The 27,918-nt window shown below is 40.2% G+C and overlaps 1 protein-coding gene across 2 annotated transcripts in view; it reads right to left on the bottom strand.

The window, feature by feature from the left end:
* PKP2 (plakophilin 2) overlaps positions 1-23,299 on the bottom strand; it is an 84,724-nt gene extending 61,425 nt beyond the window's left edge. For both annotated transcript variants that reach the window (XM_036865368.1, XM_036865367.1), the window contains exons 1-4: positions 22,985-23,299; positions 10,765-10,877; positions 9,741-10,414; positions 2,434-2,569 (exon numbers count right to left, since the gene is read on the bottom strand). In XM_036865368.1, the coding sequence (XP_036721263.1) occupies positions 2,434-2,569; positions 9,741-10,414; positions 10,765-10,877; positions 22,985-23,198 (1,137 nt within the window). In that variant the 5' untranslated portion in view covers positions 23,199-23,299. The remainder of the gene's footprint in view (positions 1-2,433; positions 2,570-9,740; positions 10,415-10,764; positions 10,878-22,984) is intronic.
* Between the last annotated feature and the right edge of the window lie 4,619 nt (positions 23,300-27,918).

Raw genomic sequence — 27,918 nt, forward strand, 5'->3', positions numbered from 1 at the left:
CCCCAAAAGGACTACTGATCAACTATAAAATATTACACTTAAAAAACTTCTAGAAGAAAATATAGAAGAGTATTTTTGTGACCTTGGAGTAAAGAAAGATTTCTTGGATACACCATGAAAAGTATGACCCATAAGGAAAAAATTGATAAATTAGACTCCATCAAAATTAAAAACTGTTAAGAGAATGAAAAAACAAAACACAATTGAGAGAAAATATTTCCAAATCATATATATGAAAAAAGATTTATATCCAGAATCTATAAAGAAATATCAGAATTCAATAAGAAAACAAGAGACCCAAATAAAAAAATGGGCAAAAGATCTGGAAACACATTTCACCAAAGAAGGTATACAGATAATAAATAAGCAAATGGGGCTTCCCTGGAGGCGCAGTGGTTGAGAATCTGCCTGCCAATGCAGGGGACATGGGTTCGAGCCCTGGTCTGGGAAGATCCCACATGCCGCAGAGCAACTAGGCCCGTGAGCCACAACTACTGAGCCTGCGCGTCTGGAGCCTGTGCTCCGCAACAAGAGAGGCCGTGACAGTGAGAGGCCCACGCACTGCGATGAAGAGTAGCCCCCACTTGCCGCAACTAGAGAAAGCCCTCGCACAGAAACGAAGACCCAACACAGCCAAAAATAAATAAATAAATAAAATAAATAAAATTAAAAATAAATAAATAAATAAATAAGCAAATGAAAAGATGTTCAACATCATTAGTCATTAGGAAAATGCAAATTAAAACTACAATGAAATACTACTACAAACCTATAGGCTCTAATAAATACTGACCATGTCAAGTGTTAGGATATCGAGGAACTGGAACTCTCATACATTGCTGGTGGGAATGTAAAATGGTACAGCTACTTTGTAAAACAGTTTGGCAACTCCTTAAAAAGTCATACAACGTCCATATCATCCAGGCATTCCACTCCAAGGAATTTACCCCAGAGAAATTAAAACATTTGTTTGCATACATATGTTCATAGCAGCTTTATTTGTAATAGCCAAAACTCAAATGTCCATCAACAGGTAAATGGATAAACACATTATGGTGTATCCATACAACAAAATACTACTCAGCCATACACACACACACATCTTTTGATACATACAACACAGATGGATCTTAAAAGATTTAAGCTGAGTAAAAGAATCCAGACAAAAAATGCATATTTACTATATGATTCCATTTATATACAAATCTAGAAAATTCAACTTATCTATAGTAACAGAAAGCAGATCACTGGTTGCCTGGGGACTGGAAGTGGGTTGTGTAGGGGTGGGATGTATTGATTACCAAGGGGCACAAGGAAACTTTGGAGGTAATGGATATGCTCATTACATTGATTGTGATGATGGTTTCACAGTATCAAAACATATGTCAAAACTTTGTCATTTTGAACCTTAATAAGTCTGTTAAAAAACTGAACAAACAAAATTGGTGCACTTATACAAGAGAAATCTATGTAGCAGTTTTAAAGAATGAAGTAGGGCTAATAAATACTGAAGATTTCCAAGATATAGTGTTAGATAAAAACATAAAGTACTGAGTACTGTAAATAACCTGTTACCATTTGTGATTTTATTTTAAATAAAAAAGGATATTCAACCAACCCATCCAATAATTGTTTCTACATGCATAAACTATCTCTGGAAAGATACCCCAAAATTGATGAGAGAGACAAAGAGAGAAGGAGGGAGGGAGGAGGAGTGAGAATGGGAGGTTGATAGAGAAAGAGGGAAATGGGGGGTAGACTGGGGTTTGGAGTAGGAGAGAAACTTACTTTTCACTGCATACCTTTTTGAACTATGATTTTTTCCCCCCCACAAATGTACCACTTTTTAAAACGAACATTGATTCCATTTTGGAGGATCTGTCCTATAGCAACACTGGTGGAAATGCCAAAAGATACATGTACAAAGCTATCCATTGAACCATTGTTGTAATATGTTAAAGAAATTGTTTAAGGAAAACAAAAATTGGAACACATTGCTTACATTTAATATTTTTTTTAAACGTAGAAAATAATAGCCTAAAATGTACACTCATTTTCTCTCTCTCGCCCTCTTTCTCTCTCAGAAAATTCTGAAACTACACAGACTGATACAAACAATTATCTCTGGGGATGGTTCTAAAGGGTCAGACAAAGAAGGGAGAGGTATGTATAGTGATTTACATTCTAAGTTCTGGATTGCAGGAAAATTTTTTTTGGCAATCAGTGTATATTTCCTTTTAAATTAAAAGGTCTCAATAAACATTTATTTTTATTTATTTATTTAATTAATTAAAAAAATTGAGCTATGATTGACATAACTCAATGAAGATTTTCAAAAATTAAAATAAATTAAAATTGGTTTCAGTTTGCAGTATCACTGTAATAGATGTGAAAGTGTGCTAGTTTTCATCAGACTTAATATGATATGCTCACCCTTTTCCGCGCTTCAGATTTCTGGAAGCACTCATGCTGTATGAAAGTAGCTGCAGCAGAAATCCTGGACGGCGGCGTGTGGTCTGCCTCAAGCATACTCACTGCTCGCTCCAGAGTCATCTCCGTGTCTGCATTCCTAGACAAACAGTCACAGATTCAGCAAAATTCCAAACCTGCCCTCTCCTGTCAACTTGATCCTCCAGAGATGACTTGGCTACTATCAGGAAGCACCTAGAACGTCTGAGCCTTGGCTCCTCTTCAGCCAAAGGAATAATCAGCCTCTGAGGCCAGAAGGTATAGGAAGCTAGCAGCAGAAACACTCCAGCTCTGGTCAGACTAGCCTCTGAAGATACCAATGAATTAAGAAGAAACTTAACTCTGTTTAAGAAAAGTATGTATCTTACATGAAATTTAAAAGAAATTTGGTCACAGAAATTAAAAATTATTCCTACCCTGGTAATGTCACACCTGTAAGTTAAACACCTTCCCTCAAAAATCATTAGATTTTTCTCACAGCTGCTCAAAATCTGTTATTTCACCTGAAAATAAGCTTTAAAAGAAGCATTCTAAAAGTGCTCTTATTTGATGAATATAGTAGTATGTAAACAGTACAAGCCAGGAAAACTGAGTTTGTTTGGTTAAAATAAGTCATGCTAGTGTGACAGAATCCATCAGGAAAGGTAATGATTACATGCAACAATAAAAAGCCCTTTTTAAAGACAATTTTATAAACATTCTGTTACCATTTGCTTTGCCATTGTAATGACATTCAGTTTACGTCTATTTAGTAGCATAATTTGTCCTCTACTAATTGCAGGTGTGTACAGTGTTATGAAATCCAACTCAGTTTGATACAGACAGGATAATTTACAGAGAACAAATAAAATTGCTATGTGTAAAACAATACCTCCCAAATGCCTCACAGAAGTGGCATTTTTTTCCTCCCCTTTTACTTCTGCCTAGAAGGTGACTAGGTTAGACAGCCTATTACCAAGGTGGATTCGCACTTCCTTTTTTTCTTTTGCACATTTGCACATTTGCACTTCCTTAAGTATCGCCTCAGAGAAACCACACTCAGGATGGCAACACGTTAGGACTGTGGCTAAAGACATACTTTAAAGGTAACCTAGGACTCTTTTTGGCTTCAAAGAAGGTTACACGTGATTCATTTCAGGTAATGGAGACTCCTAAGACATTATGGGAGGGAATTTTCCAGTATCTGCTAGCAAGAACAGTGAGGAAATTCTCTCTTATAGCTGGCTAACCCACCAATACATGCACCTGTGTACAGAGGTGAACATGTGTATGTTGAGAATGGCTGTGTGTGAGTGGGTGTGGCACAGGTGAGGGGATAAGAGTAATGGGCCTCATGACTAAAAACTAATTCCCACTGCTTCTGAAACACATGTTCGAACACAGAAGTGTTACCTCATGAGTATAAGGGTATTAAAAATGAAGCACTTCTGGCATCTATACTGAGAATTATATAATGATCTCATATTTTAAACTGTTGGGACTTAGCAATCAAGTTAATTGGTAAAAATGTAGGCTATTTTCACTAAAACTAGAATTTGAATCACTTTTATTTAATATAAACACCCTTTTAAAAGGAGATGGAACCTCCATCCTGTTTTCCAATAGTTAGCTAGTGGGAAGCAGCAGCATAGCACAGGGAGATCAGCTAGGTGCTTTGCGATGAACTAGAGGGGTGGGATAAGGAGGACGGGTGGGAGGCTCAAGAGGGAGGGGATATGGGGACATGTATATGCATATTCACTGATTCACTCTGGTGTACAACAGGAACTAACACAGTACTGTGAAGCAATTATACTCCAATAAAGATCTATTTAAAAAAAAAAAGAGATGGAAATATTTCATATGCATGGACTCCAATTCCTTTATAGGAAAATCAAAAGTGAAATTAGTTTTAAGTCTTTTACCATCCACCACTACAGGTGTTTAAACTAATGAAAGATCATTCATAACCTAAGAATAACCTCCTGTTTAACACTTCTTTTTTTAAAGATTCAGCCATTAATGTACTTCATAAGCCATAAATGACTCAGGAAAGTCTGAATTCCCAAGTCTCTAACACCAACAAATAATTCCATTCCTGAACATGATTCACAAAGAAGTTCTGCATTCACTACCAGCCAACCTAATGCTACTTCAAGTTATCATTAAAAACAATTCCCAAACATAACGAAGACCTCCTCAACAACAAGGTCTGCCACAGCTGTCAGGGCATCAATTTCCTGTTTTGTTATTGTCTGTAAAGTCCAACTCTATAACATGGCATATGTTCTGACCTCAGTCTGACTCCATCTCCTGCCATCCTCCACCCCATCTCCTCTCCCTCCCCTGATGGACTAACCCATCCTCCAATCACACCAGACTTTTAATCCTTCTCTAAACACTGCATGCCTCTTCACAAGCCACTCTCTCTGATTTTTCTAGAAAGCCCACCCTTCTACCTAATTCTTAATTCTTCAAGACTCAATTCAAATATCATCATTTCTGTGAAATCTTTCCTGCATCCCTACCCCCAGCTAGAGCTATTGTTTTCCTCTTCTATTCTCCCACAGCACTCCTCCCCTGTTTCCCAACAAAACTGGAGTCTGCTAGTGCAACACACAGCAAAATCAATCTAATGACACAGGGTTGTGGTGAAGGAAAGTACAGCATTTACTTCAGGGCACCCAAGCAAGGAGAATGGGCAGCTCATGCTCAAAAGACCGGATGGTTGTCAGGGAAGGGTTTTTAAAGGCAAAATTAGGAGTGAGGGTTGCAGGGTGCCTGATCAGCTTGTGGACATTCTTCTGATGGTGGTGAGGTAAAAGGATGATGTTCCAGGAATCTCAACAATCAACCTCTGGTTCCAATCAGTATGGGGTCTAGGTGTTGGTGGTCAGCATACAGTCACTATCCACAATGAGTGGCAGTCCTAGTTTCTGCAGAACAACTCAGAGATATGTGTTAGATTGTTATCTATATCCCTTCAGGATGAACCAGGAGTCCTGTGACTCCATTGTTCTAATCATTAACTACTTGAGCCTGCTCTTTGGAACTCAGAGAGGGCCTAGGAGACAAAAGCCTTTCTTCAAACAAGAAACGTGGGATATGGAGGGAATTTTGCACCCAGGCAAGGCACTGCAGGGTCCTGCTTGGTTTCACCTCAATCTCTCTTCCTCCCTACTTCCTTCCCTGCTTCCCTTTCCTCCTTCTTTCTTCCCTTTCTGCTCACTCACAAAACATTTCTTGAAGCTTGTAGAAATGTGGCTTGGGAGATGGGGTTGGGGAGGGAAGCATCAGGATGAGCATTTGTTCCTTGGTCCCATTATCCACTGAGCATATTCTCCAGAAGTGAGTCTTTTCAACAACTTTAGTTAATATGTTAATATGATATCAATATATATTTTACAAAAATGTAAAGAGGAAGCAGTGTAAAATATCACTGGTCAGAATATGAGATATTATACGAAAAAATTAAAAACGGTCCTTTTTTTTTAGGTGTGCAATCCCTCAGCAACCGCATTCCTGCCAATAACAATATAGCCCTGCCCTAGGTTGGTTCCCAGATATTAGAATAGCTCTGAAGGCCAAGCAAACACCAGATGATGAATGAAGAGCTCCCTCGTGTTGTCAGATGCTTAGGAAATGCAAATTGCCCTACCTCACAAAGATTTTAGGTGTGATGAAAGCACTGCTTTGGAAAGATGACTTTGGAATGGATATGTGTCTCTAGACACAGTTTTGAGGGCACTACAAGAGTCTTAGCTGAAGCAATAAAGTTGTGAACTGGGCTGTTAAAAATGGAAATGGAAAGAAAGATATAATTAAAAGACACCTGAGGAATCAAAGAACTAAAGAGGTTGCTAATTAAGAGGATGTGAAGGGAAGTTATAATGACATCTTTTCTGCTCTGTGCTGCTATATGTCACAAAGTTGACTGGTGATCCTACCAGAGATAAAGTCTCTCACCTTTCTCTCCCTCTACTAATACATCACTCTTTTGTTCTCTGAATTCCTATAGACACTAGTACAATCTAGCACTTGATGTGTCTTATTTTCTTTTTTACGGATCCTCTATGGTGCTTACTGCAGTGCTGGGTACACTGGAGCAACCTAATATTCATTTGCTGAACCACCAGTCTTCCATAGGTACAGAAATCATATTTTCAGTAAAACTGATCTACAGTGTTTTACTTGGTGATTTCTTAAAACTTTTTCATTAGTCTGATTTAGAACAGCTGTTCACTATCTCTCTTTACTCCAATGTTTTGATTTTCAGCTGCATTAGAAACTGACCAGCCATTCTTCTTTTAGAAACAAAGATCCATTGTTTAATACCTTATGTCATTATGTAGGTTTATAGTTTTATCTAACTACTCTATAGGAGTGTTCCACAAATGTGAAAGAACACTTCTTTACCTGTGGGACTTTCACTAGACATAAAAAAGCAGTTTCCAAATATAGGGACTGGATAGAGTTTGAAATGTGAGATACTGCAAGGCAAAGGAGAGCAGAGTGTGTGTTCTCAAGGGCAGAGCTCTCAGGGGGCAGCCCGGGGAACTGAAATGAGCCATGGGGCACACCAAAGGAGGAAGGGAATTAGATATGGATGCCACCTTGATCATTATAGGAAATATCCCTGACGCCCTTTCCTTTCCATACCTAGCAAAATTTTCAAGAAGTGTTCATTTCTATGATTTCTGGTCTCTAGGATGGCAACTTTGGGAATCATCAAGAATAGATTTCTTTCCCTTTATTTTAAATTTCTTGATCCCAAGTATTCCTTCTAGTCTTTGAAATATGATCAATTATTGTAATAAAATCCACCCTATTTTAACAATAACTCGAATTTAGAGGGGGAACAGATAAGAAAACCAATAACCACAATATACTATTCTGGTAGAGACACCCACACAGTACAGCTATCTGGGGCTCATAAACTAGATTGTGAGGGGAGTGGTCAGGGAAAGGGTGGTAACAGATAAATCCAGAATCATGAGTAGCCGGCCAAAGCTACTGGGAGGAGATAGATAGATAGACAGACAGACAAAGAAAAGAAGGAAGGAAGGAAGGAAGGAGGAAAGAAAGGAAGGAAAGAAGAAGGGAAGGCAGAAAGAGAAAAAGAAAGAAAATAGGTGAATAAATATTTTCCATTAAGGGAAGTAAAAGAGGTTCGAGATGGTTTGACTGTTTGGGGATGTGTTTGGGGAAGGTGATGATGATGGGTGGAGGACAGTAGAAAGAGATGAGACTAGAGTGATAAGCATAGCTGAAAACATGGGCCTTGTGTGCCATGGTAAAAAGCACAAAAATATGGTGGAATTAAGGGAAGGTTATAAATTGGAGAGAGGAATCATCAGATTTGGGAAGATCATTCTAATGGTCCTAGAGAATGGTTGAGTGAGCAAGACCAGAGTCAGGGAGACCTATGCAATAGAGACAGAAAGAAGGGTAAAAATTTAAGACCCATTAAGGAGAATAAAATGTGGCTTGGTGATATGTGACTATGGAGGGAAAAGCTAAGAGTGACTCCCAGGTTTGTAAAGATAGGACTTTAGTATGAGAAGATAGGAGTAGAGGGTAGGGAAGAGCAGATAAATTTAGTTTTGAACATACTGAGTCCATGACTTTGTTAGAAATACATACAGATTTAGAGTTCAGGATGGAGGACAGAGCTGAAAATAAAACACTGGGAATCACAGGATACAAGTGCAGTACACAGGGCCTCTTTAGAAGAGCACCAAGACCAGAAGAGAAGGGTTGATGAAGATGACTTCCTTGGGCATGTAGAAAAGTCTTCTCAGAGAAGACTAAGACATGGCTAGAGAAAACCAGGAGAAGCTGGTGTCCTGACAACCCAGGGAAGGGAGAATTTCACAGATAGTGGTGTCAAATGCTGTCCATAGACTGAGTAATATAAGGACTGCTTCAGATGTAGCATTAAGGCAGTCATTGGTAGATCTCTGGGGAGCCTATTTCAGTGAAATGGTGGGGACTAAAGCCATACTGCAGTGGGTTGATGACAGGCTGGGAAGTGACAAGATGGTGGAAGCAGTGTGGGGACACAGAGATGCAGGAAGAGAAGAATGCCAGTTGCTGGAGAACGTGGCACAATAGTTTTGTTATTGTTAGAATCATTTTGTTAAAACTATGCTTGGCACAAATCCTAGAATACAGTAGGCATTTAATGCATCTTGAATTATCCATTTAAAAGACTTGATCAGCTTTTTCCTCCATAAATAATTACCTCATGTATTTTTCTTCTTTATAAGTGTGTCCATATTGACAAAGATCTGCTTTCTACAAGAAATGTTAGAAGTCTGATGCTCAATTTTGCTTTATAAAAAATATTTCTTGCTTCAAGATTAGATCAGCCCTAACATCTTTTCTCACTGGTGCCTACCTAATCAATGAGTATACTGCACAATTTCACTTAAAGGGATGATTAAAGGTAATAACTTCCATTAGAAATTTTAAAAAGTCATGTATTTAATGTTTTACCATAATGATACCACATAATTATTTTGGGAGTTACTGATGTAATCATCCATCCATTTCTTAACCTTTCTCTTAGTGAGTTCCTCAGTTTATGAAATTTGTGCTCCAGCATCAAACTTGAATAAAGGTTAAAGTTCCAAAAACTAGATTAGTCAAGGTATAAAGTAAATAGGAGAGGCAAAGGAATGAATTTGAAACTTCAATTATTTTAATTATTCAGTATTGCAAAACAAAACCCCTCCAATCACTGATACCAGAATCAAAAAGTAAAATTATTAGGTATAAAAGGAAGGAAAGAGACATCTAGAAATTAGCTGCCTTTGCTTAGCTCCATCTTTTTGTGGTAGTGTTATCAAAACAGCATTTGAGGTTCACTCTTAGCACCAGGAATAAACACTTTTGCCTTTTTCCTTCCTTTATTTCAAGGAATGATTGAGAATAACTGATGCATGCAATTATCCATTTCTTGGTCTACTCTCGAGTTAGCTCTCATTCAAAGTAGATTTTCATATAGCCAAGGGGCAGCCATCCCTTTAGCCAGCATCTAATTTGGAACAGATGGATTAAAAGTCACATTGCCCCCGCAGAGCTGCCATACAAGCAGGTAGCTTGGCCCCTGCCCCTGAGGCAAACAGGCTAATCTGTCAATTAGGCAGCTGCCTGAGAAGTCATTGTTTTAATCACTTATCTCTGGAAGCCTTTCTCTGCAGCCCCAGGAGCGCCAGCTCACACGGTAAGAGCTGTGGGAACAGAATGTGCTGGCACCGACTGTGCTGCAGATTGAGAAGGGGACTCACCCAGCCTGGGCGTCGGTGAAAGTGCTTCTCTCCGCGAGCACGTTCCCACTTCCTCCTGCTGCCACTTGGCCCACGGTCATGTGGGTCCTCCTCCCGCCGGACTCGGCCTCCCTCAGTGTGCGGGTGCTGTGGAAGGAGCTCTGATGCCAGGACGACCGCGCCGCCCGGCCCTGCGTGCCCCGCTGCACGGACGCCGGCCTGGCCTGCCCCGCGGCAGGCCCCGCAGTCACGTAGTTCTCCTTCTCCAGGAGGTTGCCCAGGCTGTGGCTGGTCCCAGGCCTGGGGTACGTGAGCACCACCGGGTGGACCCGGGCGCCGTCAAAGACGGCGTCGTTCACAGACCGGTACTGGTAGCGCCTGTACGTGTCGTAGTGGCGCTGTCTGCCCACCGCCCCGGAGTGGCTGAAACCCACAATTTCTGAGCGGGCGTAGCGAGGCGGCACGAGAAGCGTGGACCTCCTGCTCTCCTGCTGCCGCGAGGTGTGCCCGGCCTGGCTTCTCTGGCTGGACTGGTGCTCGCTGTGTGCGTACTGAGCCCGCTCAGGGCTGCTGTCCGGGGAAATCTCAAGTCTCCTCAGAGGCTGCCTCAAGAACCTTTCTTCCACTGACTTCTGAGAGCTGTACTGCGAAGTTCCTCTCCCCCAGCGACCTTCATAAGGGGCAGCTGTGCCTGTCTGCACAAGAGAGAAATAAAGTTTAAATGAGGCATGAATCAATTTTCATCTTTCTTGAAGATTAACTATTCTAGGACTATTACACAAGGTGTTGGTTTCTCTGAATCACACGGAGAAGTCAGCTCCTTTCTGGGTAAAATCTGTTTTTAAACAAGACTTGGTTGTCTAGTTATTTGCACCAGGATTTAATACTGTTTAAAGTTTCCAGTTTTCCATGGTGTCCACTTCTCATAATTCATTTAGGAAATGGTAATACTTGAGAACGGTAAACATTAAAAAATAACCTACAGAAGTTTAAAAATGTTTTCTTGGTAACCTGGTAACTAGGGTTATATTCTTTGGTATCCTACCTTTAGCATGTCATAGGTTTTAGTAACAGGGGAACGTCCCACAGCAAAATCATTTTCAACCAAGTGTAGATTGTAGACATATTCAGGAACACTGCTAGTTCGGTGAAGATTTCCTGTAATCAAGCATATATTAAAATAATATAAGTGGGCCAATCAGTAAAGATTATATAACAATAATATATTTTAAATTTAAGTAGTTAAGGTCGGGACTTCCTTGGTGGTACAGTGGTTAAGAATCCACCTGCCAATGCAGGGGACACGGGTTTGAGCCCTGGTCCGGGAAGATCCCACATGCCGCGGAGCACATAAGCCTGTGTGCCACAACTACTGAGCCTGTGCTCTAGAGCCCGTGAGCCACAACTACTGAGCCCACGTGCCACAACTACTGAAGCCCTCGCGTCTAGAGCCCATGCTCTGCAACAAAAGAAGCCACTGCAATGCGAAGCCCACGCACCACAACAAAGAGTAGACCCACTTGCCGCAACTAGAGAAAGCCCATGCGCAGCAACGAAGACCCAACACAGCCAAAAAAATAAATATATTTATTAAAAAAAAATTAAGGTCAATGACAAGTACTAGATTTACATTAGTGTTTTTTAAGTGCTAGGTTAACAGGACCCTTGGATATGGCAAATGATTGCAGGTTATGACAACATTCTCCACAAGCTTTTCAAAATAAAAGTTGAATTAAAATTAAAAATATTTATTTAAAAATATTTTTTTGAGAAAAGGGAAGAAAGGAGAGAGGAGATTTTCACAAAAATCTAAAAATGTTAATTACAGTTAACAGTTCGGTAAGTCAGAGGAATACCCAAGGCAGGAACTCTGAAGCTTCCTGAGAGGATGTAGGTGAAGGCAATAAATATAATGGGTCGGTGTAGTCAAAGAAAACATGGATCAGCTTGAAAAATGCCAACCCTGGGCCTGAGGCATTTGGCAACATGAGAGTTAGGCAGAAGAGGGAATCAACTTTTACACCACAAACGAATTGCCGGCTAGTTCTTAGTTTGGGGTATAACAAGTCAGCCCTTTCCTGCAGACACTGCACAGGAGGCAGCCCTTCCTGCTCAGCTCTGTGGGGCCTGCAGGGACTCTCAACTGAGGCAAGTCTTAAAATGCTCCTCTTTGAGCTTAAAAAGCTCCCAGCTTTTTGTTTGTTCTTTTGCGATCTCCCGCTGCCCTACAAAAAAAAAAAAAAAAAAAAAAAGCCTAATCAAAATAATAAAAGATCTCTAAAACCTAGGTAATTTCTAGTTCCCTAACTTTAACCAAAATTACTGTGTCACGTAGCATTCTTTTAGAAATCAGAGGAAAAAATAAAATAATTAACTCTTGCAGGCTTGAGAGACTTGTGAAAGATGTTGGAAATAAAACAACACAGGTAGACCCTTTCCAGTACAATTGGAACATAGCAACATACTTTTCCAATAAATTGTTATAGAGTCTAACTGACAATAGATTCACAAGTTATTTTGAGGGAGAGGGGGAATGGAGAGTGTTGTTGCCAGAGAGCTAAAAAGTATGAATCCATCCCAAATTATGTTTGTATATGTGTTTTATTTCCTGGAGCCAAATAATCTGGCTGGTAAACAAGTTTCAGGCCTCAAGGGGTCTTGGGGGAGGCAGCTGCAGGCTTGTAACTGTCACCCTAAAGACCACAAGAGTTGAGCTAAGCCAGTCATCTCCTGTTTCCAGGGGCCTGATTTCTTCTCAAGGGTTAGCAAAAGGTCAGGCAGCCCCTTAATTTTTAACTTCAATGACAGAGGATGCCTGGAACCTGGACATTGAATAAGGGAAAGGAATCTTCTGTCCCACCCCAGAGCAAAAGCTGTGAGAGGCTTAAGTACTAGCTCTCAATGCCTGCCTGAGGCTCCTGCTGAGGCTGCCCAGGCTGTCTGTAGTCCCCAACTCGGGCCCCACTGTTCCTTCTCTCACACCCACCCCCACCCCAGGCTATCAGGAAGGCAGGGCTGCAAGGGTCTTGCTGGTGTGGGAAGGGAGGCTAAATGTTTAGTTTACATTCTTTAACTCACATTGTTGCTGGGGCTGGTAGCTTTTTAAAGCAACTCCTTACATTTCAATACTACTTTTCTTTAGGGAGCTCAAATTATTTTATTTTTCAATACTTTGTGATGCAGAGTTAGCTATTAGCACGTCCCTTAAAAAAGAGGGAAACAAATTACTTGCTTCAAATTGTGAAGAGATTTAATATCGGGTTTGAACTCTGGGCTCATCCTTTCCACTGATCTCTACTATTTGACTGCGCTGTGGCTCTTCTGAAATTGCCATTTATCAAAACCCTGGAGAGATTATTATTATCATAGTTTTTTTTTGTGAGAACCAAAAACAGTCATTCTCTTTCCTCTAGAACCTTTACCTGGGCAACTCCAAATACTCTGTAAAAGTTCTTTATTTGCTGACATAAATCCTTATAAGGAAGCTTCTCCTTCAGTTTTCAGATGAAAGAATTGAGACTGATTTACTGGTTCCCAAAATAACTACAAGGTAGTTGGTAACAGGGAATAAAATAAGATTAGATCTTTAAACCACAGACTCTCCTCCTGTTCAAGAAAAGTTGTCACTCCTGATAGTCAACCTGCAGGACGTCTCAACAGATGGTTTCTCTGGAATGCCAATCTTAAACAGCAAATAATGCAGATTAATTTGCCTAGGCAGTCGTGAGTTTGAGATCAGTATAGTGGATTAATGAATTAGCAGCTGTGTTCTAAGATTTTAAAGAAATTTTGAACGGTAGAATTAAAAAATAAATATTAATCAGAATGGAAACTAATCTCTTTAAGGCAAGTCATTATTTTCTGTTCAATCAGAGAATAAAACACATAATAATATGACAGTTAAACATATAAAATAACTCAGCCATGCCCTTCTCCAAAAACAGAAATAAGAAAGCAACAAAAACATATTATACATACAGGCACATACTGCTTTAAATAAATCCAGCATAAAAATCCACATTTTCTAACACGGAAAATTAGAGCATGACTATATTTCAAAGGGCTTCCTTACATCACAGAAGTATGTAGGTATCTTCCCTAAGCTGAAGAAATCTGTGGACTTGGTCTGGAGCCTCCAACTCTACTCCTTTCTGTGTGTCTGGACAAATCACCTAGATTTATTTCCCATAATTCCACCTACTAACAGAGTTGCTGAGAGAGAGGTTTACCTGAGAAAGCATACATTCAAATACTTTTAAAATTGTAAAGCAACATGCAAAAATGAGATACGGTTTTAAAACTAGAATTTGGGTCACAAAATTTGTTTTTCACACATTTTCATGAATTAATCTGTTGTAGAAAGAGGGATAAACTAGTTTGCATGCTTTAATTTACACTGTGTTGTATCTAAGAGTTTTTATTCGGGTACTGAATTTGGTTTTTTTTGGTTATTTTTGATTGACCCAGCCACTGAGGATGATCATGATGGCATTTTGTGGTTTTAACTGGTCATTCATTTCACTTACACACTGCATAATGTGCTTTTGCTGTTTCCTAAAGAAGGCAATGATTTCTAGGGACTATTTCAAATTATTAATAATACTGACTCAGGCAACATTATCCAAACCTTTTCTTCTAAGAACACTGTGGACATCTATGGAGCCCACTTTAAAGGAAATGAAGGACGCAGTTACAGAACTCCATCCTCCTCAAATAACAAGCAATTCAGGTCAAAGCAATTGTGGGGGCAGGGTGGGAGGGTGAGAACGAGGGGGGTTGGTTTTGATGGAAGGATTCCAAATTGCTCAGAAGACTGCAGAGGTGCAGACCTCACAGGAAATGTAATTTTCTCTCTTTCCAATTCTGAATGTTAATCTGAATGATGTGATCCCTAAGCAGCTGTTCGTGGGAAAATATCTTGATTTCTGGTCATCTATGCAAGTGTTGTCCAAAATAATAAAATATTGTTAGGGTTAAAAATAGAAAATTAATTTCCATAATCAGTTCTTTGTAGATTTTGTGACCAGCTTTATTACCCAATTGGTTAAATTTAATATAGTTATGAAATCAAATTGACAAGCCTCTATTGTGACTCCATTACCGGTATCTGGGCACGTTTAAAAATACAGCTTCCCTTATGGTAAGTAGATGATAGAGAGTTGCTAAACAAACAAACAAGACCTTTAAATAACCTGCTTATATTAGAGAGAAGAGAGTAGCATTCACATTCAGAGAAGCATCTTTTCTTTCAAGCGTCTAGCACTCTCTGAGCGTAGGTGAAAAACTGATTTGGTTCACACTGAGCTTTAAAAGGAGAATGTTGTAGAGATGGAGGTATAAGAAATTCCCATGAAAACAGGTATGCATAGAAATCAGTATGTGTTCACTACCAGTACTGATTTAAATGATACAATTTATTGTGCTCACAATCACAAGCAGTTGCCTTCACTGTGTGGATTCACAATGGTCTTTTTGATGGAAAGAGATTAGATTCTGGAAGTCTAAAAGCTCTAAAAGCTTTCACTTTCTTGTATTTGGTCTTTTCACAGCAACCTCTGGGTAACAACAGCTCTCTTTCTCCATATACCTTAAAAAGATTTAACTACATGACCTCTTGAGACTTATCAGAAGGAATTTGTATAGCAATTCATATTTAAATAGGTCCTTAAAATAATTTACTAACAGAAGTAGGTACTTAAAAGAAAACACAAAATATGTAAGGACCCATCAAGAACCATACATCAGGACTCCTGAGTTGGTGAAGGATTTTCCTTTGCCTGTGTGGGCATATAACATAGAATTCATTTTCCTGGACTTAACATTAAAAAAAATTATTTCTTTTATCTTCTTCTGTTTTCTACTTTCTAAGAAAAATGATCAGATATTCACGCAAACCGCAGTTCTACAACCTTGTATACAACTCAGGTAAGCACTTGCTCAGGCTGGAAGAGGAGTGGAATTTGTTGGTTTAAAAAACTATGGTGAAAAATTGTTTTAAAGCAGACCAAAGCCTAATAGTGTTTTGCATTATTGAAAAATTAACAGAAAGTGTGCAGTGCTGTAACTTACCAGTTAAGAAAGCTCACATAATCAACCATGAGGAACAACTCAGTGTATTGAGTGTACAGTTGGAAAGTACTGGCTATGAGTTCTTACAAAGTGGAGTATGCCAGGAGTCAGTGTTGGTAGTACAGTGGTGAGCAGAGCTGGCTTCAAACAAAGTTGAATATGCCAGGGACAGACCAACAATCCTAGCAAAAGGGCCACACACTCCATGTGCCACTGTGTCACTAAGTCAATGGCTATCACCCACTAATAATATACTAACCAGCCACCAGAAGTCCTTATTTTTCAGGAGCCTCTTACGCAGTTTATGACATCAGTTTATGACATTTTTGGGGTAATCCTCAAATTACTGCTCTAGATAACCACAAAACACATATTTAAAAGGCCCTTTAAAAAAAAAAAGGCCCTTTTATACTGCAGGTGTCTATATCATGTATTTTGTTTGAGTAGCCAGAATATGTGATTATAAAATTTGTGATTATAAACTGGTAACTTAGCACACTAGTAAAGCACTAAGTTGATACACGCTGGAGGTTTCTAAATCTATATGAATTCCTGTAATTTATCACCTTACTTTGGCATTCTTGCCAATTCATTTGCTGAGATACCTCATAATGATCACTTGTAAAACTTTAGAACCACAATGACAAATAGCACATTGTACTCACAATGATGCAACTAATAGTCAAAAAGATGAATTTAAAGAACTTTTTGCTTTAAAAAACTTGCTATAGGTTTTTGTAATGACTCAAGACATGATATTTCCACTGCCCCTCACTTGCCAGTACTAACCTCTTCTCTCCCAACTGATTCATAACTGCTGTCCCTTCTTTAAATCCACCAAATCTGCCAAATGTATTTTCAGAAAACCCCTGCATTTTTTCATGTTTCTCCCCTACTGAAACATCTTGTGTGCCTCACGGTGATCAAATCTTTAACTTGGATCAGGATGGATGAGGGAAGGCTGCCTATACAGGGGCACAACCGAACTGAGTTTTGAGGGGCGTGTAAGAGTTAACCCAGCCACAAGAAGGGAGAGAGGAGTGAGGGCAGTAGGGGGTAGGGCTAGGAATCGAGCAAGATAAATCGCTGGTGTTTGGTTGGGTGTGGGAGTAGTGGTGATAGGACCAAGTCTGAGAAGATGCAGACATCAGATCATGGAGAACTTGGAATGCCATGCTGAATAAGGATTTCACTCCTGCAGAGAACAGAAAGAAACCAAAGTGATTTAGATCAGGAAATGATGTGCTGAGATTTTAGAAAGTTTACTACCTAGGTGAAGAATGAATTGAAGTGAGGCCAGATTTACCTTCTTGATATAAAGAATCACATCTTTTACTACCATTTCTGGCACAGTCCTTCATCAGCGCTTGACAAGTTAATGGTTGATTAGTCAATATTTCCTTGTACATTAAAAATATCCTAGTTATACACATTCAGTTTGCACTTAATCCTTCAGGCCTACATCTATCCTGTGGATTACCACAGTGGAGCCAAAATGTGAAGATGATAGTTGCATGCATGCTTTTGTCTTGGAGTGGATGGAAGGTGCTCAAATACTTCCTACTGTTTCTCTGTCATTCTGGGAATATAGAGAGAAAGAAAAAAAATTTTCCCCCAAATGCAGACAGACTCTAAGTGATTAGAAAAGATGACTATGTTCGTTGTGGCAAGGTTGATTCTACATCTGCATAATATATATTTACTGTCATTCTCTTATCTGTATGGCTTGTGTTTTATCTGCAATATTTTGGTATTCTATAATAAGTTCCTATGATCTGTCAAGAAAAGTTTCCATTATTTTCCTCCTTCAAAGAAAAAGGTAATCAAGATACAATAATTTGGATGTGATCCTCCTCACCCCTATCCTGTGAACATATTACTGAGATTTAAGATAAAGTGGGAATAATTTATTAAGCTTCTAATGAGCAGTATTTTCTTCTGGATATCAAGGAATTGCAGAACTTCGATTATGATGCTTTGGCCAATTAATATTGTTAAGCCTAAAGCTGATTATTCCAAGAAAACAAATATGTGAATTCTTTTAATGGTAACGGTGAGCTGTGTTTTCAAATGCTCAAGATTCTTTTTTCTAAATATGCCTTTTCATTTAAGTCTACATATTGATTGGGCTCCCCAGCTCCTCTTTAAGCACTTTACTTAAGAATAGAGCAACTGTTTTTATGTCCTATATCCAATCACCATTAATGGCATAACACAAAATATACACAATAGATTTTTCAATCATTCTATTATAAGAGGACCTAAAATTCTGCTTATTGTTCTTATCCTAATAAGTCAGGGGAGTGAGATGGCTCATTCTAGCAGAAAGATTAAGTTTTCTACTAATTGTGTCTATTCCCCCTTTTACTGTTTACTTCCCCAGAAGGAGTATGGTATTTATGTCTTCATACATTTGTGTACAGGCACAAAATAGTTGGAGTCCAACATTTACCTCAGAATTGTATGACTTAAAATTCTTGAATGTCATCTGAGATAGTATCAAATGATCTTATTACAGACAATATTAATCAAGTCTGATATATAAATTCCAGAGGTTTTAGCAACATATTTGTTATACATTATTATCATAGATAGGTTGCCAATAATATATGCTTGCTCTCAGAAAAGAAAAAACTAAAGCTTTTAATAGTTTCTATTGATCAGACCAGAAACTCAATGAGTGTAAAATTAATGTTAACTATTTGAAGATAAAATAAAGTAAATATGTATGACCTTATTTTCACACATAGGAAAAAAATTTAAAGCTGATATCCAAAACAATTAGGAGAATAAGCCAATGTGAACAACAAATACCTAGACTATCTAATTCAAGTGAGCTGTTCCCATGATTGGAACTTACTAACACAGGGCATAAATAACATTAATGCAGTCTTTTAAAAAGCCTAAGTGAACAGTTGTTTTCTCTTAAGGAAATTTCTTGCACCTTATCTGGGACACATAGAGCAATGTACTTTTATAATCAAACACTGTTAATACTTCCATTGGTTCTGAAGCACCTCTACTCACGCCTTCACTCAAGACCTTATCCATAAAAGATGTGTTTTCACCACTTCTAGGGGAGGGGAGTTAATTTTTTTGTAATCACCATGCTGTTAACATTCTATTTCCTTTGACTTATTATAATCAGAAGAATTTCTAAAAAAAAAAAAAAAATGCAGTTTGGTTTTTTTTTTTAAGTCATTGCAATTGATCTGCTAGACACTGGCAGACAAGGAAGTACATTAAATCATGTGGCACTACTGACATTTTACAATCACAGCAGCATGGCCATGTCCCTGCCACCCCACCATCAACTTTTTTTCCTTCTCTCCTGATTTCTCCTACTTTCTAAATAGCTAGTCGCCTCGCTTCCAGAATTGCTTCATTCCTGGCATTCCTTTTTTTGGCAACAAATAATTCATACAGGATTTAAACAATGTCTAACTACCCCCCCCCACCCCGCCCTGGGCCTCTGCCCCACAAATAATACCTACTAATTGCCTTTTTTGCTACCTTAGCCAATTTTCAGTCCTTTCTCCAAAATTCCTTCTGATCACAGATATTCAAAACATCTTGGCCAGGAAAACCATTTAAGTATACAGCATGCCTTTGGCTGATTTCCAAAGAAGCTGCAAATTTTATTAGGATATTGTTTATTGTGTTTTATAAGTATTGTATACATACAACAATTTAAAACATGACTTTCTTCCTTACCCAGGCACCCAAGGGGGAACTGTTGTAATAAGTAAAGTAGTAGTACTTTCAAAGTAAATGTAATAAATAGGATATGGAAACTTAAAATTCTTCCCTTTGCTAATACTGAACTTGCAATTCTTAACTGTCTTCTATGTGACTTTTATAAAAGAATTTTAAAAATTTCCTACAATACAGACTCATCTCACAATGCTGCTATACACCTCTGTTCCACACTGCCCCCCCCCACCCCGCCCCCAAGAGTTACAGCCAATTTTAAAATGTTCAACACAATTTAAAATAACAAAAGTTAGAGTAATTTACAATGAAAACCACTCACTCATATAAAGGCATTAGAGAGAAGTTGACAGTTTAAAGACCCTTGCAGGGTATTTATCAACAAATCAGTCACATTTATCTCATCTCTGTTCTCAGCAGATTATCTGCTGCCTCAATCTTACAGGTATGTCAACAATTCAGAATTCTCCAGGTCCCTGGAGCTAACAGCAGTTAACACCAGGGTCATTTCTTCCCGGAATTTATGTTGATACAGGATTCTTTCCAGACCAGCACTGTTTCAACAACTGCCTGTCTGTTTCAACTTTAGAGACAGGATAGTAATACGGAAATAATAAAAACAATACTCACAACCATAAGGAGCCCCCAAACCTTTTCAAAGAACTTTAATTAAACAACATACACAAACCACCCCTGGTAATTGTTCCATGGTGTGTTAATGCTAAATTCCTTTGAAGCTGATTTCCTCTTTGAGTCTCAGAAAGCTGAGGTTTAGAGTAAGTAGGTGTTGTTTGTTGCCTTATCTCTCTGCCTGACTGGCACTTCTGTGTAGGCTGAGTGTATTTCAGCTTGTTGGGAAGCTCCTGTTGCAATAAAAATATTTCAAACACTTTGTTCCTTAGTTGGACTCAAGCAGTTGCCCTAAGCATTGGAGCAGAGGCATCATGACAGTGCCCTTTGTTCTACCATATCAATTCTGTGAACTGTGTAATATTCCTGCTGTTCCCTCCTAGAATGCTCTTCCTCCAAACCCTTCCCTCTGTCCAATCCTACTGAATTTTTGAGACCTAAAATCCCAATTCCTCCAAGAAGCTTTTCAAAATTCCCTTCAGCTAGTAGTCTAACTCATTCTTCTAAACTCTATAATTCGTTGGCTGTTCTTCCTTTGGGTAGCTTACCATTTTTTATTTGATAACGCATTTTTTTAGAGAGCATTTACCTTCTACAGACTTTGAACTCCTTGCTTTAAAGCAAGGAGAGTGTATGTTTAATTCAGTACCTGCATAGTGCCCTGCATGAAGAACAGACTCACCTGATAGTTCTTGAATTCACCAAACAACATGAATGTGCCATTGTCAAGAGAACAAATCATGTGTGGGTTTGGGACTAAGCGTCCAATAAATATTGAGAGACTGACGCATTCTTCATATGTGAAATGGATCTGCATATCTATCTCATATAATTGTTTTAAGGATATAATAAAATGCAAACATATTCTTGAACAGGGTTAGGCACATAGCAGATGCTTGGCAATGCTCCCTTTCCTTCTGTTCATTCCCTGCATTTATTGAATAGTTGATATCTGGTTGCTCTTCCTGGCCAGCCATTCTCAAAGGGTAAGAAAGGATATTTCAGGTGCATCCCTTGTGTTCCCCTATGCAGAAGCAGCTAGTTTGGTTCCAGTTTGGCACTGGACCTGCACAGACTAAAGGGGTACAATGACCCCACTGGTCAAAAATTGGCCTCAGTTGTCCTAGGGTCTTTAGTCAGACTCCTAAATGTAAATATACGTTCTTTTTTTTCCGTGTGCTGTGGCAGTTCTGTGTCACTGAGACCTCCCCACTCAGAATTATCTCAGTTTTATTTAAAGGAAAATGGGATGGGGGCTTAGAGAGGCTTAAGGTTTAATTAAAATCCCACTTTCTATTAATTACCAAAAAGCTTAACAATATAACTGATGAGTGGTTTAAAAATTCAGGCTTGGGAATTTAAGTACTACCAGTTCTGCTACTTACTACCTGTGGGAAATTGAGTGTTACTTAACTGCTTAGTTTCCTCATCTGTACAATGGGGATTAAAGCATCTTACCTCACAAGCTTTTTTTTTTTTTCTTTCTGGAAACATAAGTAACATAATGAATGCAAACCACAGAGTTCAATTCTTGGCACATAGTAGGTACACAATTACCTCAACTGTAATTATTAAACATCTCTTTACCTTTCAAGTATGTAAATATTGATTGCCTGATCCTTTAAAATTCTTTTACATAAATGCAAAACAATACAGCTTCGCAGGGTCTGCTGTTTTAAATCTCTGATCTGGTCTGCAAGCATTTTTCTTTTTCCTAATGGGTTCTACATTTGCCATTTCTCAAGTTAACTTCCTAGAGAAACAGTTCAACATTGGAGGAAACAACTGATAACCAAACTTAACTGTTTAATTTTTTTCTTCTGGTTTCCATAATAAGCCTAGAATACTTTTATAATGAAAAAATAAATTAAACAACTAGTAAAAGAATTACTGAGTGGCTCTGATCATCTGACTTTTAGGAGGAGAGAAATGATATTTCACGTTCTCTAATTTTCACAACTGGTTTGCCATCTTCTTCCCCTTCCACCTCCTTTGACTATCAGTTACTAATATAGTGTTCTTTGTGTGTGTGTGTGTGTGTGTGTGTGTGTTGTTTTAACTCTGTTCACCTCCAAGTTTAATTTTTCGTAGATACCAGCGCTGTGCTCACGAGTGCGTCGGCGGGGCGCAGGAAGGCGGGCGGGGCTGCTGCCGGCGGGGCCAAAGTCCCCTTCTTTCTCCTCCTCCTTGTCACCCGCGGGGGGGCGGTGATTGTTCCCCAGCCTAAAGCCTCCTACCCAATCTTTTCACTTCCTAGATCAACCACTCGCTCAGTACACTGGGTGGAGTGCCCCGAAGTACCTGGGCAAGGCACCACAATCGCAATTTACAGGTTGTAGGAGCGCCAGTGCTTTCAGGTTTTCTTTTTAAAAATATTTATGGAGGTCATAGATCCTTTAAAATTTTTAGTAAAAGCTAGGGGCGCTTTCTCCCAGAAAAATGATCTTACCAAATTTCTGCAGAGAATTTCAAAGTGTTTACAGACTCCCGGAGCCTCCAGATGAAGTCCCATGGGGTGGGGGTGGGGGCGGGGGGCCTAGGGGAACAGGTTAAGGAAGGGAATCTTGGACTGAATTCTTTTCATATATATATATATATATACTTAATATACGTAGATACATATATGACACATCTGAGTAAGAGGTTGTTTTTAAAAACAGTGCTTTCCCAAAGTAAGCTGGTCTGAGTCCGGAGGCGCGACAGATCGTACAAAGGGCCGGCGACCCACAGGTGGGCAGAACACCAGGTCCCGCACCCTCAGGAAGAAGCGAGTCGAAGCAACTGGGCGCTGAGGGGGAGGGAAGGGATAAGGGGCAGGGTGGGAGCGGTGCAGGGCACAGCGGGGCTCCACTCACCGTTGCCCACGAAACTGCGGCCCTTCCGGGCCAGGGTCTGCTGCACCTGCTCCTGGATCCGCAGGCTCTTGACCGCCTGGCCGCTGCTCCCCGCCAGCTTCAGCTTGGCCTCGGAGGGCAAGGCCAGGCTGGAGCTGTCCAGCTGCCCCAGGATCTGCTGGCCCAGGACTGTACGGATGTAGCCGCACTCAGCCGAGGAGCCTGGAGCTGCCATGGGGCCGGAGCTGGCGACCGAGCCACGAGCCTGCCGCGAGACCTGCGGGATAAGCTGCGGCGGAGCCCCGGGCACTGGTGCGAGCCCCGCCCCGCCGCGCCGGCCCCGCCTCCGGCCCCGCCTTCGCGCCGGTGAGAGGCCAGAGCAGCGGCGAGCGAGGCCTCGGGAGTCCCGGCGCCAGGCCTTCCCCCGGGAGAGGGGGCGCGGCTCCAGCGCTGCAAGCGCAATCCGCCAGGGAGCGGGGCCGGGCGGGCCGTGCGCGCCGACACCTGACGAGTTGAACTCCTTGCAGGGAAGCGGGAGAGGGGCGCGGTCCGCCCCAGGGCGTGCACACTCTCCGAGTCACCTCGGATCCTGTGGGCCGGGGCCGCGCTCCGCTCTCTTTGCCTCGCCCGGCCTCGGCCCAGCCCTCGAAAAGGATGTGATTTCCGCTTGATTGCTCAAGGGCCGACCTCCAGGCAAGTGCATACTGGAGAGTCACTTCTGTTCTTGGGCTGGGGTTTGCCTCTGGGATCCCGGAGTGAGTAGTCTATCTGGTTAGACTCTGTCAGACTCTTCGAAACATTTCGTGGACCTGGGGTGAGAAGGGGCTATTTGGTCAAGAGGAAAAGGAAGTAGGAGGGAAATGTGCCAAGAAGATGTCTTGTGTAAAATAAGACATTTTAAAATAGTTTGTTTGTTTGTTTTGTTTTTCCTTTAGTACAGTTTCAGGGACTGTGTCCTTTTTTGCACAGATGCAGTCCCGGAAACCTATGTTCTTCCTCACTGAGAGTTTCTGTTTTCTCTTGCACATACTCAGATTGTACCCAGTACACTCTTGCTCACCCACTCCTCTCTTAGGAACACACCCACACAGAGAAACTCCAATAAGAGAGCACACTTTCAATAGGTGATACTTTCTAACAGCCCTGCTAACGATGATGAAGTCCTGTTTATGATAGGCTCTTTGCAGGGGTCCCATGGAAGGAGCCTCTGACTTTCAGTCTTATCTTCCACAGCTTATACTTACCCGGCTATTAGTTATGTTTCACACTTAGTTGACTTCTGAGAATTTGAGAGCTAAGCTCAACAGAAAGAGTCCTTGACCTTAAAGTTTACAACAAAGCCACTCGTCCTGCTTTCCCTCTTTGGACTTGAGAGGCAGAAAGAAAAACATCTACCCCTGGTATTAAGATAATCTTCCCTTTGATTGTTTGGGATTGTATGTCCACTTTCCCTCAAATCACTCAATTATTGCAGAACCCCACTTATTCAGTGGCTGGAGAACACAGCTTCCCCTGTCCTCATTTTCCTACAGCATACCCTTCTATCTTTACACACACACTTAATGCACAGGTATAAGGCCTTCCAGGGGGTGAAGAGGAAATCAAGGGGCCCAAAGCCTGGACAGCTGGAGCAGTGATAGCTCTGCCACCCTTTCTCAGCTTAAGTGAAGCCATGTGGATGGTGGATCTTGGATGCAATTCCTTCTATCCCTGCAGGACCAGTCTTGAGGTAGATTATACCTTGTGAAGAACTCAGTTATATAGCCAGATGTAAACATCCAAACCTGGTGCTGAGATTCAACTGAAAAGAGAAGGGTGAACTGAAGGGGAAGTGATATACAGACTTCCAACATCAAACTCCATTCCTGGTCCCTTCTTCTTCCTCTCCCCCCTCCCTACTCCTGGCCTCCTCTGGCAGCTCTGTGAATGCTGCATTGAAAGACAATTTCAGTACCTGCCCCACAGGGTCAGCTGGGTCATTCTTTGTTTTTTGTGCCTGGAGAGCCATAACTTACAAGGTCAGCTCTGTTTCCATCTAGATCCTTCACCACGGGGGTGGAGAGGAATGTTTCTCATTTATTTATTTGATTGAACCAAACTTCATTTACTTTTTTCCTCTCAAATTGATTTTTTTTCCAAGTGTGATGTTGTAACTGACTAGCCTAATATCCTATTGAGCATGTCGACATCTTGGTATTGGGTAGTTGTGTGATTTGACAGGATGGTTAAAAGCACAGCTTGTGAATGAGGCAGATCTGGGTTCAAATCTTAGCTTGTCCTTTGTATACAGTGTGGCCTTAAGCAAGTTTCTTTACATTTTTAAGCCTCAATCCTCTTAACTGTAAAATGGGAGTAATAAAAATACCTACCATGAAGTGCTGCTGTGAGGATTAAATAAGTGGTTCATAAGAAACACCCAATGAATAACTGCTCAATACTCTTTAACAAACATCCTCCTGAGATCCAGTTTTGGATTTCCTCACCTCCTTCAGGTCTCTGTTCATATGTCAACTTATCATTTGGATGAGATGCTTTCTCTCTCTCTCTCTCTCTCTCTCACACACACACACACACACACACACACACACACACACAGAGTCACTATCTGCCTTCTCTGCTTCATTTTTCTTCATAGACTTATTTTCATACACATGCTTTATATTTAATTTATTTGTTGTTTCCCTACTGGACTGTAAAATCCATGTAAGCAGGGACTTTGTTTTGTTCACAGCTGTCTCTAGGACCTAGAATAGGGCACATAGTAGAAGACAGAGATATGTTGAATGAATGAATGAATCATGTATAAAAACACATATATTACATGAGTGCTCAACAACTGTTAGTATTTAGGTATTCTACTAGTTAGCTATGTAATAGTCCCTGTAAATAAAAAACAAACTAAACTGAGGTAATTTTTGAATGCTTTCAGGATTCAATGATTCATTAGAATAATCCCTTTGAAAATAAGATAAACATAGAAATTAATTAGAAGAATACCTTTGGAGGTGAGAATCCTATTGCAATAGCAATGGTTATTTACAAGGTAAGAAATGCAGATTCTGGCATTGTGCCCCCAAACATAGTCTAGATGTACTTCTGTTCCAACAGAGTGCAGGCCCTGTCATTTTCTCTGCATTTACTGGGAAAGCTGCCTAGCCGATTTCGTAAACTGTGAGCAATACGTGTGAGATAACTGCTAATCGTAGTTTCTAGCCAACAAATTGAAGCATGGAAGTTAAACACTATGAATACTTTTGTGGTGTTTTGCTGTTCTACAGTCTGCTACTTTTTAGTGTTTAGGTTCAGTTTTGAAAACTCTTCCATCTCTTTTTTTTTCATTTACCAACAGAATCTGATAAAAAGAAAAAAAAAAGTAAAATCACAGGAAGATTGAAGTGGCATGTAAATAACAGATAACAATTATGAGGCTACAGTTCCTTCTGCTGGAAACCTACAATAAGAATTCAAAAATTCTTGAGTTTTAAACTTGCATTTTTATCTAATTTACACACTATAACCTTAAAACACTAATCTTTTATTGTTTTCAAATCTTTAGTTAGGGCTTCCTCAGCATAATCTCTACTTTCTTTAACCATATATAAATTCCAATATGAAAAATCCAGGAAGTCACTAAAAGACTAAACATAGTATAAATTTTAGAGCAGAAGTAATATTTTAGTAGGGAACATTAAAGAACATTAATGGCACCAAAACTCTTTGGTTCAGATTTAAAAAATAAACTCTAACATTTTCATGAGTATCTTCCCTTATGAAATATTTTCCTGTTACTATTTGTAGGCTACTAATATCTATTGCTTTTAAAATCTATTTCCCGGCAATTCCCTGGCAGTCCAGTAGTTAGGACTTGGTGCTTTCACTGCAGCGGGCCCGGGTTTGATCCCTGCTTGGGGAACTAAGATCCCTGCAAGCTTCGCAGCCCGGGCAAATAAATAAATAAATAAATAAATAAATAAATAAATAAATAACACGTATTTCCTAAATTAGTGTAAGAGACCTGGCAGATAGAAAATTTAATATAAACCACGGGCTTTATTTCCTCTTTTAGCAAATGGATATGTTGCCAAGGCAATGGTAACGGGTTTATCTTTAGCCACATATAATGAGGCTGGATCAGGAGTGGAAAAGGAAGCTCTGAACATGTAGATGCTGAACACCACTCTTTGATGGGGACTTTCAACAGCAGTGAGGGTTAAAGTGTTTATCTTTTTTTTTTTTTAATTTTATTTATTTATTTATTTATGGCTGTGCTGGGTCTTCGTTTCTGTGCGAGGGCTTCCTCCAGTTGCGGCAAGCGGGGTCCACTCCCCATCGCGGTGCGCGGGCCTCTCACCATCGCGGCCTCTCCTGTTGTGGAGCACAGGCTCCAGATGCGCAGGCTCAGCAACCGTGGCTCAGGGCCCAGTTGCTCCGCAGCATGTGGGATCCTCCCAGACCAGGGCTCGAACCCGTGTCCCCTGCATTGGCAGGCAGACTCTCAACCACTGCGCCACAAGGGAAGCCCCAAAGTGTTTACCTTTAATGCAGACGTTCGTTTTATCTGCTATTTTGGATATATTGTGAGTGTGTAGGTCTGAAAATTATTCTTTTTAAAAGACCCCAAATATGATGTGGGAGATGGAAACCAGGTGGGCAACCATGAGGGCTGGCAATGAGCAATCTGTTCATACGGAGGCTTTCAAAAGTTCCTTTCATGACTCCTGGGCCTGTATGCTTTCGGTACATCAGTTAAAACGATTACCTTCTGGGTGGATGACTACAGCTGATACATTAATGGTTGTCAGATCTTCCATCTCATGGCCAAAGAGGCTGAAGGGAGGGAACAACTTGGTGGATTTCCACCATACATTTTTGGCTTCATATGAGACAATGTTTCTTACTTCTTTGTCTCTGCCACAGAACCTAGCAATGAGGTTACTAGCAGGTGCGCAATAAAT

This window comes from Balaenoptera musculus, chromosome 10 (assembly GCF_009873245.2).
Source record: "Balaenoptera musculus isolate JJ_BM4_2016_0621 chromosome 10, mBalMus1.pri.v3, whole genome shotgun sequence".
Lineage (NCBI taxonomy): Eukaryota > Metazoa > Chordata > Mammalia > Artiodactyla > Balaenopteridae > Balaenoptera > Balaenoptera musculus.